This window comes from Neofelis nebulosa, chromosome 15 (genome assembly GCF_028018385.1).
Source record: "Neofelis nebulosa isolate mNeoNeb1 chromosome 15, mNeoNeb1.pri, whole genome shotgun sequence".
NCBI lineage: Eukaryota > Metazoa > Chordata > Mammalia > Carnivora > Felidae > Neofelis > Neofelis nebulosa.
The window spans coordinates 27,638,420-27,652,085 of record NC_080796.1 but is presented as its reverse complement, the minus strand read 5'-3'; the positions used below and the strand labels follow the sequence as shown (position 1 = coordinate 27,652,085).

The 13,666-nt window shown below is 39.1% G+C and overlaps 1 protein-coding gene across 3 annotated transcripts in view; it reads right to left on the bottom strand.

Moving 5' to 3' along the window:
• Positions 1 to 2,005: 2,005 nt before the first annotated feature.
• TDRD5 (tudor domain containing 5) overlaps positions 2,006 to 13,666 on the bottom strand; it is a 104,233-nt gene continuing 92,572 nt past the window's right edge. For all 3 annotated transcript variants that reach the window (XM_058702368.1, XM_058702371.1, XM_058702369.1), the window contains 3 exons: positions 13,352 to 13,495; positions 10,497 to 10,707; positions 2,006 to 2,573 (listed from right to left, as the gene is read on the bottom strand). In XM_058702368.1, coding sequence (XP_058558351.1) covers positions 2,329 to 2,573; positions 10,497 to 10,707; positions 13,352 to 13,495 — 600 coding nt within the window. In that variant the 3' untranslated portion in view covers positions 2,006 to 2,328. The remainder of the gene's footprint in view (positions 2,574 to 10,496; positions 10,708 to 13,351; positions 13,496 to 13,666) is intronic.

Genomic DNA, 13,666 nt, shown 5'->3' with positions numbered 1-13,666 from the left:
TTTGGGACAGAGAGAGACAGAGCATGAACGGGAGAGGGGCAGAGAGAGAGGGAGACACAGAATCGGAAACAGGCTCCAGGCTCTGAGTTGTCAGCACAGAGCCCGATGCGGGGCTCAAACTCATGGACCGCGAGATCGTGACCTGGCTGAAGTCGGACGCTTAACCGACTGCGCCACCCAGGCGCCCCAAGCTACCTATTGTTTTAACATCTCTTATTGTTATCCCTGCCCATATACATAAATCTATTTACTCATGTTCAAATGATCTACTAAATTTTGTTGATGTGTTGGGCTATTTTAGTTAACTACCAAGCAAAACCCACCTTATGGCATAAACAAATTGGCAGACTGGCCGTCCCAGTCAAAGTCAAGTAGTCAAAATATGTACAAGCCTCTCCGAGGCTCATTCTTCACTCTGCTCACTCAGGATGTTAACTATTAATTGCCAAATAGGCTTCTTTCAAAGTATACTGACACTTGTTAGAGATGCCTCTGTCTAAATAATCATCTGGCCATTTGCAAAAGGATGGGAATATGAAAGAGCCTTAGCACAGTGATTCTGTAATCCCCATCAGGTTACCCAGTATTGGCAGAGTCCCTAGTGGTAGCTCAGTGCCATTACACAGAGTTACAGTGTAACCGACGAAATATATAAACATCGCTTCTACCAGATTCACCTCACCCCAAGCCCAATGACTGCCCATCTGGAGAAGTCAAGTATATTATTCACACTTGGTTTCTTTAAAGGAAGAATTCTAAGAAGTTTGATTCTAAAATGAATCTTCTTCTTTAGAAACAAGCTGTGGATAATTACCTAAACCTACAATGAAAACCAGAACTTTTCCAGTTCATATCACAGTTGAGTAGGATATTTAACTGGTCGCTGACCCTCCATATAACTTTTCAACTGTCTTCTCCAATAAAGATGTCTGATATAAAATCACAAAAGCCCAAATGGGAACTTGCTCTTTCTACTAGGCCAGCTATCGTGATGTTTCCAGATTATTATTTTTGTCAATTAGAATATCATTCTTAAAGATATATTGGAATTAAAGGTGAATCTGGATTTTCAAATATTATTGCATTAAATATGTTTTCTCTTAAGTTTTTAAACCAAAAGCCATCAGTATTTAGAGACTTTGGGTTTAACTTTGTTTCACGATTCTTAATCCTAAGAAGTTCCAGCCAGTAATAGTCTAAATTTACTCTCATCTCATTCTCTTCCTCAGTGGACATTTTCCTGATTAAGTACTTGAGAAGAAGAGAAATCCTGTATTGTAGAGAGAGAGAGAAAGGAAGTAGGGGCCAGCTCTGGCATTTAATGCCGAAATAGGAGGCCTAGAAGAGGGGCTAGAAAGGTGAAACTCTAGTTATAAGTAGCACACCAGTAATTCACAGCTTTCTCAAATTTTAATTCTAAGAAATGATTCTGTATTGGATTTTTTAAACTTGGGGATAAGTCTAGTATTTTACCACAAAGAATTAAAATTAGTATCACTCACATTCTTTAATTTCACCTTTCAGTCTCTTGTTTGTTCTTGACGGTTCATTCTATGAACTTAACAAAATGTCCTATAGCGTTTCCCACAATTTGACTTCAGAGAGCATCATGTTATACAGATGCTTAAACAGTACCCTCCTGAATGACTACCACCCAGGAGCTCCTGGGAACCGTGAGTCCTACAGGGAAGGCTCAGTCAGCTAAGTGTGAACAACCGGTCTCTAGAATTGCATTATGAGTCTTCAAGAAACTGCCTGTACTGAAAGACAGCTTAATTTTTTTAATGTGAAAGTTCTTTCACGACCAAAGCCTCAGGATATGGATTTTCTCACCGAGCCTAGCATTTTAAAGAAATGATAATGGTAAGAAGTGGAGCTCTGCATTATCTCCATGATCTAGAAAATTTCAAATGAGAAAAAAAAAAAAGCAGCCTTACAATTCAGACATCCTTTTTCTGAAGAATCAGAGATCATTTTTGTCTTACTAAATATGGATCACAAGACATCAGTTTTCCAGTTTTCATTTATCAGTCATGTTATGTACAAGAAAGACATTTATAGAAACACACACACGAATTCCTTTACACTACATTAAACTGAGGTGAACAAAACTATAGGGAAGAAACACTTAATAAAAATTAAAACATTAAATATCAATACTTACACAACAAAGTGGACTGTTAGCATAACACAGCTAACATACAATCACACAGAAAGACATAAGCGTCAACTATCAAAATACCGTTTTGTCTCAATACCGCCTTATTTTGGCCTTGGGAAATCACCAAGCCCTAAAGCACCTGGCTTATTGTTTTCTCCTCGACTTCCTCAAGTTTCCATCCTTTTCACACTGGGGTACCAATGTAGGAGGCTCCTGGATGTGGCCAGCCGCGCAGCAGCTCCTAAGGCGGCAGTGGCTGTACTCCGGGGAATGTAGAGCTTCTGGGAGATCTGGTGCTCAGGAGACAAAATCAAAGACAGCTGGTCCATGGCTCCGTGACTCTTGTCTTTGAACACTGTAATAGCATGGCTAATAGAAAAATCATTCTTCAGGCGCTCTGGAGAGCTCTCCACTGAAAAAGAAAGAAAACACAAGTCTTCTCAAGGGGTTCTCATACTCTGCCTTCTCTCTCCCATTCTAGTTCTTTATTAACGTGTGTTACAATCAACTTCTGTTACATGGTGACACCTTCTGTTGCGATCAGAGATGAGCCTGGGAAACCAGTCAACAAATGGAAAAGAAATGAGGGTGGAGAGTCATGCACTGAGATGAAGTAAATCCTTGTCAGAATGAGGAGAGGGAAAGAGAGGGGGGAAACGTACTTATGAACAGGAAGGGAAATTTTCTTTCTAGGACACGATAAAAATAAGTTGGATATGATTCCAACTCCAGGGAGGAGCCCTTAAGCTCCCCTGTTTCCATCCGGCAATGAACACAAGTGTATCCCACGGGTGTTTTCTATTGCCAAAGTGGCTCCAATTTGAGACTGTGACAATGTAAAAACAAAATTGACCAAGATGTTTGTAAGAAGTTCCAAAAACCAGGTATCAGCCATAAAACAAATTCCTTAGGAATTAGTTTCAACTATGAAGAAAGAACCTTTTAAATGAAATAAATTCGCTGGGAACTCCAATGCCCAAAGTTCTGAACAGCAGGAAGGGATGCCAGGCATTCTCACGCGTCTACTCCAGGCCAGCGCACCCGTTTACCGCCTGCTTACAATGAGAGAAGGTGCTCTGATGCCAGCATCTAAGCAAATACACTGCTTCCTTCAAGAAAGCTCTGCTTTAGTTTAAAAAAAAAATCTAGGTGAGCTAAACAATGTCCATCATCACAAACACTTCCCAAACTGCCACCGGTATGATTACATTTTGTAAAGCATTGCCCTAGATCTTAAAAACACATATTTCAGGAAATCTAGAGAAAAGGCAGGCATAATCAGTACTTTATTCATCTTTGCATTTTTAGCATCTAACATAGCAGCATGTGGCATATGTTCCGTACATTTGTGGTGAATTACGTTCAAAAATTTGAGAGTAAAATTCTGATCAAAAAGTTGTAATTAATGCCCACGAGAGAGGAAAAGAGCTGGTGCATTCAAATAAAAACAAGTGGTTTTACACAAAGTTTTGGTGAGTTCAGATTTTAAAAGGGATAAAGAGTAGTGAAACTTCTGCTTCCGGACATAAGGTTAATTCAACAGGAATTGAAAAACAGTCTCTTCTGCCTTAAACAACTGGAAAACTGGACAAAATGTATGAAACAACAGCTTTTATACACTGAACAGCAAGCATGCAAGATAGTAATCCCTGAGAGAAGGGAAACAAATGAAGTGAGCTTTACAAGGGCCTCAGCTCACTGCTAAGATGATTTCCTGGCTTCAGTACAAGAAGGGAGAATCCAAACTGAGTCTGGAGATCTTACTGGGCTGAAAAGACAGAGTTTAGAACTCATGGAGGCCAAGCTGCCTAGAATTTGTGGGAGGAAAGTACCAGAGAAGAAGCAGATGGAAATCTGCAGAGAGGTCCCTTCGAGTCTTAGGCTGGCTAGTGATCTGGCTCAGGCACGTGAGGAGACCATGAGGCCAAGGAGAAAACCATCCTGAAAGGAACAGGCAGAACAATCATTGTAGCTTCTGGGCAAAGTAGGTCGTGTTCCCACCAGACAGAGTGTAAAGAAATCCTAACATATGGAACATCTAGTCCTATCTCTACCCTCAGAATGGTACTGCCTAAATAGCAGGGCCAACAGACTAAAGACTTTTCTAGGCCAGCCTAATGAAACCTAAAAGAAATGCAAAAATGATAAAACCAATTTCAGGTGATTAAACTGCATCTTCCCCAATCCCCCCCAACCAATTGGTGGATGGGTGGATAGAGAAAGAGAGAGAGAGAGAGATACACACAGAGAAGGAAGGAGAAAAGAAGGAGAGAAGGGGAGGGGAGGGAAAAGAAAAAGAGGCCCAGTCAATAATGTAAAATTCAGTGTCTGCCATATAATAAAAAGTTACCAGATGTGCACAGAAGAGAGAAAAATAGGACTTGTTCTCAGGAGAAAAAGCAACAGGTAGAAGCCAATTCAGCAATGACACAAATGACAGAAATGGTACACATGCCAGAATCACAAGGAAAGGGTATTAAAATAGCTGTTCTAAGAGTACTCCAGGTATAGGGGCACCTGGGTGGCTCAGTTGGTTGAGCGTTCAGCTTCGGCTCAGGTCACGATCTCACGGTTTGTGAGTTCAAGCCCTGCGTCGGGCTCTGTGCTGACAGCTCACAGCCTGGAGCCTGTTTCAGATTCTGTGTCTCCCTCTCTCTCTGCTCCTCCCCTGCTCATGCTCTGTCTGCCTCTCTCTCTCTCTCTCAAAAACAAATAAACATTAAAAAAAATTTTTTTTTTAATTTTTTTTTTCAACGTTTTTTATTTATTTTTGGGACAGAGAGAGACAGAGCATGAACGGGGGAGGGGCAGAGAGAGAGGGAGACACAGAATCGGAAACAGGCTCCAGGCTCCGAGCCATCAGCCCAGAGCCTGACGCGGGGCTCGAACTCACGGACCGCGAGATCGTGACCTGGCTGAAGTCGGACGCTTAACCGACTGCGCCACCCAGGCGCCCCCAAAAAATTTTTTTTTAAAAAAGGGTACTCCAGGGGTGCCTGGGTGGCGCAGTCGGTTAAGCGTCCGACTTCAGCCAGGTCACGATCTCGCGGTCCGTGAGTTCGAGCCCCGCGTCAGGCTCTGGGCTGATGGCTCGGAGCCTGGAGCCTGTTTCCGATTCTGTGTCTCCCTCTCTCTCTGCCCCTCCCCCGTTCATGCTCTGTCTCTCTCTGTCCCAAAAATAAATAAAAAACGTTGAAAAAAAAAAAAGGGTACTCCAGGTGTACAAGAAGGCAGAGAAAAACACATGTATGATGTGGGAAAAAAAAAAAAAAAAAAAAAAAAAGATTTAAAAAGACCCAAACCAAACTGGTAGAGATGAAAAATACAATTTCTGAGATGAAAAATATACTGGATGGGAAAAGAATATATTAATCACTGAACAAGAAAAGGTGAGCACCATTAAGAGACAGTAATAGAAACCATCCAAAGACTAGGGAAAAGTAGTATACCAGTAGGTGTAGAAAAAGTGACCTATAGCATATAATGTGTAAAATTGGAGTTAAAAAAAAAGGGGGGGGGGGGAGTGACAGAAAAACACATTTGAAGAATAATGATTGAATTTTTTCCAGATTTAATGGCAACTATAAACTTGGAGATCCAAGAGCTCAATGAACTCTATGCAGAAGAAATACAAAGAGAACTGCACCAAGCCACCTTATAATCAGATTGTTGAAAATCAGTGATGTGGGAGAAAATCTTAAAAGCATCCAGAGAAAATAACACATTACAAAAGAACAAACACAAATATGACAACAGACTTGACATCACAGTGACAAGCAAAGTGACATCTTTTAATGCAGTGACAAATTTACCAACCTATGACTTTATATCCAGAAAAAAAACTTAAAGAAATGAAATGAAATAAAAATAAAGGCTTTGCCTAATGTGAAAGAACTGAGAAAAGACATCAGTAGCAGACCAGCACCACAAGATATGTAAGTTCTTCAAGCAAAAAAGAAAATAATGCTGGACAGAAACCTGGACCTACAAAGGTGTCGATAAACGACAGTCTGTGGGCCAAATCCAGCCTACCTACCACCTGGTTTTTAATAAAGTTTTATTGGAAAACAGCTATGTTCATTCGTTTGTGTATTATTTATGGCTGCTCTGCTTTCCTAGAAACTCACACACTACCCAAACTGAAAGAGGAAGAAATAGGAAATTTGAACAGACCCATAACCAGCAAAGAAACTGAATCAGTAATCAAATCTTTCCCAACAAACAGGGGGCCTGGGTGGCTCAGTCTGTTAAGCCTTGACTTCAGCTCAGGTCATGATCTCCCAGTTCATGAGTTCGAGCCCATGTTGGTCTCGGCGCTGACAGCACAGAACCTGGAGCCTGCTTCGAGTTCTGTGTCTCCTGCTCTCTCTGCCCCTCTCCGTCTCATGCTCTGTCTCTCTCTCTCAAAAATAAATACACATTTTTTAAAAATTAAAAAAAAGTCTCCCAACAAACAAAGGTCCAGGGCCAAATGGCTTCCCAGGAGAACGCTACCACACATTTAAAGAAGAGTTAACACTTATTCTTCTCAAACTGTTCCAAATAAACAGGAAAGGAAGGAAAATGTCCAAACTCATTCTATGAATCATTACCTTGATTCCAAAACCAGACAAAGACCCCACTAAATTACAGGCCAATACTCCTGGTGAAACTGGATGCAAAAATTCTCTACAAGATACTAGAAAATTCAATCCAACAGTATACATTAAAAGAATTATTCACCACAATCAAGTGGGATTTATTCCTGGGCTACAGGGCTGGTTCAATATTTGCAAATCAACCAATGTGCTATATCACATTAATAAAAGAAAGGATAAGAACTATATGATCCTGTCAATAGATGCAGAAAACGCATTTGACAAAATACAGCATCCATTCTTGATAAAAACCCTCAACAAAGTAGAGATAGATGGAACATACCTCAACATAAAACACATATACAAAAGACCCACAGCTAGTATCAACTTCAATGGGGAAAAACTGAAAGCTTTCCCTCTACATCCAAGAACAAGACCAGGTAGTCCATTCTCACTTTTACTATTTAACACAGTACTGGAAGTCTTTGCCTCAGCAATAAGACAACAGAAAGAAATAAAAAGGCATCCAAATCAGCAAAGAAGTCAAATTTTCTCTATTTGCAGGTGACATGATACCCTATATAGAAAACTCAAGACTCCACCAAAAAAAATTGCTAGAATACATGAATTCAGCAAAGTCACAGGATATAAAATGAATGTGCAGAAATCTGTTGCATTTCTAGACACCAATAATGAAGCAGCAGAAAAAGAAATCAAGATACCTGGGAATAAACCTAACAAAAGAGGTAAAAGATCTGTACTCTGAAAACTATACAACACTTATGAAGAAACTAGGATACAAAGAAATGGAAAAACATTCTTTGCTCATGGACTGGAAGAACAAACATTGTTAAAATGTCTATACTACCCTAAGCAATCCACACACTTAATGCAATCCCTATCAAAATACCAACAGCATTTTTCAAAAAGCTGTAACAAACAATCCTAATATTTGTATGGAAACTCTAAAAGATCCCAAATAGCCAAAGCAATCCTGAAAAAGAAAAGCAGAGCTGAAGACATCACAATTTGGGGCTTCAAATCATACTACAAAGCTGCTATAATCAAAACAGTATGGTCCTGGTACAAAAATAGACACGTATATCAACAGAACAGAAAACCCAGAAATGAACCCACAATTATATGGTCAATTAATCTTCAACAAAGCAGGAAAGAATCTTATCATTGGTCAAAGACAGACTCTTCAACAAATGGTGTTGGAAAAACTGGACAGCAACATGCAAAACAATGAAACTGGACCACTCTCTTACATCATACACAAAAATAAATTCAAAATGGATGAAAGACCTAAATATGAGACCTGAAACCTTAAAATCCTGGAGAAGAACACATGCAGTAAGCTCTTTGACATCAGTCATAGCTCTAGATAAGTCTCCAGAGGCAAGGGAAACAAAAGCAAAAATAAACTATTGGGACTTCATCAAAACAAAAAGCTTCTACACAGCAAAGGAAACAATCAAAAACCTAAAACCTCCCTGAATGGGAGAAGGTACCTACCTGCAAAGTGATGGAGGGTAAAGAGTGTACTTGTGATGAGCACCAGATGACGTATGCAAGTGGTGAATAACTATATTGTACACCTGAAACTAATATTATAACATATGAAAAAAAAAATCTCAATAAAAACTTTAGCAAGCTTTGTGTAAATTTACATTAATCCTAAAATTCATATGGAAGGGACTCCTGGGTGGCTCAGTCAGTTAAGTGTCCCACTCTTGATTTCGACTCAGGTCATGATCTCATGGTTCATGGATTCAAGTCCTGCATTGAGCTCTGTGCTGACAGTGCAGAGCCTGCCTGCAATTCTGTCTCCTTCTCTCTGCCCCTCCCCAACTTGCGCGCACGCACGTTCTCTGTCTCTCAAAATAAATATTTAAAAGTAATAAATAAAATTCATGTGGAAAATGACCTAAAATAGCCAAAACAATCTGATAAAGAACAAAATTGTATGATTTCATGACTTATAAAGCCACACTAATCAAGGCAATGGTATAAAGATATACAGACTACTAAAACATAATAGAAGTCTAGAAACAGACCCTCACATATACAGCCTGCTGACTTTTGACAAAGATATCAACGCAGTTTAAAAGTGAAATGACAGCCTTTTCTTTTTTAAAGTTTATTTATTTATTTTGAGGGACAGACAGACAGACAGCCAGGGAGGGGCAGAGAGAGAGGGAGAGAGAGAGAGAATCCCAAGCAGGCTCAGCTCAGAGCCCAATGTGGGAGCTCAAACCCATGAATCATGAGGTCATGACCTGAGCTGAAATCAAGAGTCAGATGCTTAACTGTTCAGTATCCCAGGTGCCCCAGAAAGGACAGCCTTTTCAAGAACTGGTGCTAAAAGTGAATATTTATATGCAGTCAAAATAAACATTAATCCTTATATCGCACCATAATAATAATAAGAATAACAATACAAATAGTAACTAAAAAATTAACAAATTGGATCACAGATCTAATTGTAAGACCTAAAACTAGAGAACTTTCATATGAAAAAGAGAAAATCAGTTACTTGGGTTAAAAAAGATTTCTGAACAGGACACAAAAAGGTCAACCTTTACACTAAGAAAAAAATCAATCAGACTTCATCAAAATGAAAACTTTTGCTCTTCCAAAGATGCTGTTAAGGAAATCACACACTTGAAAATATTTGTGATGCATATATACATATACACACACACACATATATATATATATATATATATATCTGAAAAAAACTTTTGTGTCAAGTATAATTTTTACACATCAATGAAATGATAATTTAATAAAAATGAACAAATATTTGAATGTGCAATTCACTAAAGAAGATATACAGATTGCATGTAAGCACACGAAAAGACGGTCAACATCACTGGCAAAGAGGGAAATACAAATTAAAACCACAAGATACCGTTACACACGCACTAGAATGGCAAAATTTTAAGACTGATAATATCATGTGTTGGCAAGGAGATAGAGCAATTAGAACTTTCATATATTACTGGTGTGAATAAAGAATGGTATAGCCACTTTGGAAAACATTTTGGCAGTTCTTAAGAAGTTAATCATGTAATGATCATGGGAGCCAGCAATTCTACTCCTTGGCGTGTACTGAGTATGCGTACACAAAGAGCTGTATGCGAACGTTCACAGCTTTTTTCATAATGGCCCAAATCCGGAAACAACGCAGATGTCTGTCATGTAATGAACAAATTATGCCATATCCATACAATGGGGTACTACTTAGCAGTAAATCAGAACGAACTTCTGACCTTGGCAACAATATAAATGAATCTCTAAAACATCCTAAGTGAAAAAGTTCAGACTTAAAAACTATACACTGTATGACTCTCTATGAAATTCTAGAAAAAGGAAAGTAACATGTCAGGAACCAGCAAGCAAGGGGAGTGAATGACTGCAGACCAACAGACGGACGCGAGGAACTGGTGGAATTGCTCTATATCATGATGGTGGTGGTGGTGGTTACAAGACTGGATACATATGTCAAAACTCACAGAACTGTACACGTCAAAATTGGCAAATTTCACTGTCTGTAAAACTGACTCCCCCAACCAAACTGCAAAAGAAAAGAAAAAAAAAAAAAAAAAGGAGTGGCAAAATAAAAGGGAACAATTGAGCCCAGAATAACGTAAGGACTTGAGACAAATGCTAAAGTCAGCAATTTTTCAAGTTATGTTCTGGAAAAGATAAATGACAAACCACCGTTATCTGTCAATTGTATGTAAACCTACCTGAACCAGAGTGTTTTTCTGGGGAATCCAATCCCGTAGGGGTTGCGCTGAAGGCTGCTGGGGGTAGCTGGGTTTGCTTTGCCTGAGTCTGAGTGCTGCTGGGCTCAAACTGGCTCCCTTCTGCTGACTGCTGTGACTGGATAAGAGAGATGTAGAACTCTTCCAATTTGGGCAATGTGGAAGAGTCTGAAGAACTCTCTGAGCTTGGCTGCTGCAGTATGGGAAAAGTAGGGCAAAAGCATGAAAGGTAATTGTTAGTATAACAGGAAGAATTAACCCTGTTTTGGATCCTTATATACAAGACAAATATTTTTCATATCATAATTAATAAATGACTCACTTTTAAGAACCTAGATACTCTCCAGAAGAAACAAGTCCTTTTCTAACTTAGTGACCATCAATTCAATCCATGAAGCATTTACTGAACACATGTTATAAGCAAACATGGTACTGTCTGCTGCCACACAGAGCTAAGGAAGAGTGGCAGGAAACGAGAAAGTGCACACGGCAGGCACACTGTCAGGCACAGCGTGAAGTTACTTGCACGTGCTTCTTCCTTTAAACCACAGTACAAGGCACTAGCTTAGGTGTTAGGTCTTCCTTACTGTGGGTCCTTTAACTTAGCATAATGCTTTTCACAAGAGGCTAAGTTATCCAAGGTCAACAAGTAGGAGACAAAGCACAGACCAGAACTCAGCCCAGTCCATGTTCTCTATGCCCCACCTGCCCACCTCCTAGTAAGATAGGATCACTGTCCCTAAACTCACAGTCCTCAGTTAGGAAATAGCGTATGTGCTGCAGCGAGCCACGAATGGAGGCATTACCTGCATAGAACATAAAGTAGTTAAAGGAAGCCTCCTCAGAAGAGACAAAACGGAGCATTAAGAACTAGGATTTGAGAGAAAGAGATGAACATCCCATATGGAGACTAAATTTGGGCTTCAGTGAATGGAGTGTCAAATTTTAACCATGAGATTCTGTACCCTACTATACCGTCATTGCTGAAGTAGATACAATCTATGTAACTTAGCACTTATCTTCTTCAATGTTAACTGGCATTAAGTTGTGATAAGGCTAAACCCTAAACTGCAGACCACTCAGACCAAGTGATTTTTACTATGCCCTGCCGCCTTTTTTTAAGTTTGTTCTGAGAGAGAGAGAGAGCATGCACATGCAAGTGGGGGAGGGGCAGAGAGAGAGAGAGAGAGAGAGAGAGAGAGAGAGAGAGAGAGAGAATGAATCCCAAATGGGCTCCTCGCGGGTAGCACGGAGCCTGATATGGGGCTCAAATTCATAAACCGTGAGATCATGACCTGAGCCGAAATAAAAGAGTAGGGCACTCAGCCAACTGAGCCACCCAGGCACCCACACGTCTGCTGCCTATTTTTACAAGTTTAACAAAAATCAAAATCAGACACAAGTTTTTAAAGCTATATTCTTTTTCTTTCCTAAGTGTGATTTTTGAAGAAAGATGCACTGTTAAAACGTATGTAAGATGCACTGTGATAGCTTCTCATGCTGAAAAAAACAACAACCCCAAACCCATGGATGAATCCTTTCTAAATCTGTATGGTACTCTGAGACCAAGTACCTTCAGTCAACTTAAGCACTTAGCGACAATCAAGATTCCTTCTCCAAAGAGTGCTGTCCAGCCTTGCTGTTCAAAGTGTGGTTCGCCAACCAGCAGTAGCAGCATCAACCGGGAGCTTGTGTTAGATATGCACAACCTGTGTCCCTGTCCCAATGCCGCCCAGTAAGAACCCACATTTTTACAAGATTCTCCGGGCATCTGTAGGCACATTATAGTTTGAGAAGCACTGTTCTGCCAAATTCAGCTCTCTCTAGTTATTAATGACTGACTCCATCATAATTATCTAGAAATATACCTCATGGTATACTAGAGATTAATGACAGACTTTCAAGAAACATGTTCATGATTAACATATGCAATCAAAAGCACAGCCCCAAACCACAATAACATACAATTTCACACTCACGAGGATGATTATGATAGATATAGATATAGTTTGAGAAAGACTGAGAAGGTCAATTCTTTAAATGTTTGGTAGAATTCACCAGTGAAGTTATCTGATCCTTTTTTGGGGAGAGGGGTGGGGTTTGGTTACTAATTCAGTCTTACTTGTTATTGACCTATTTATTCAGTTTTCTATTCTTCGTGATTCAGTGTTGGTAGGTTGTTACGTTTGTAGGAATTTATCCATTTCTTCCAGGTTATCCAGTTTGTATATAATTGTAGTAAGATCACTTTTTATTTCTTTGGCATCAAATTTGATGTTTCTTCTTTTATTTTGATATTTGAGTATTCCTTTTTTTATTAGTCTAGCTGAAGGTTTGCAAATTTTGTTTATAGCTTCAAAAATCTAGCTCTTAATTTCATTGATTTTTTTCTGTTCTCTATTTCATAGATTTTTACTCTAATTTTTATTATTTCATGCCTTCTGCTGACTTTGGTCTTAGTTTGTTTTTTTCATTGCTGTTTTTGGTTTGTTTGTTTTAGTTCCCAAAGGTATAAAGTTAAGTCGTGTGTCACTGTTCTTTTTTATGTACGCATTTATTGCTATAAACATTCCTTATGGCTAAATTATATGAAAATATCTGTTTTCTATTTCTCTAACATAGAGGTTTAATCAATCTTTCAATTCTAGGCTTAGGATTTTCTTCTGAAGAGATAAATACATTAAATTGACTGAAATTAATTTTAAATCAACATACATTTTGTGTATATGTATTCCACCAAATGCTCAGAGTGGGATCATTAACCAGAATTTTACTTTCTAAAAATGAAAGTACTTCCCCATAAGAATCTGTCACAGTAACATTCATTAGACATATACCTTTTGAATTCTGGTTGTGCCAGTGTTTTTCTCCTGAGCACTCAGTCCCTCTTGCTTTTGAGCTTCTACTTTCATTCCATTCACAAGGCCTGAAGGCTGCCATGAATCATCCCATGTATCTTTGGGTTTAGAAAAGCACCAATCCTATAGAGAAAAAAATGCTACAATAAACTAAGATACGTTTTAGAGTGCTTTAATTTATAGTTGCTATATGAGTACATGATCCAAACAGAGAATAACTTGGGCAAGGGAAAGGCAAAGAGGCAAAGTCAATTAAACAAGAAAAAGTGTTTATTAAGTTTCTGTATCAGTGTG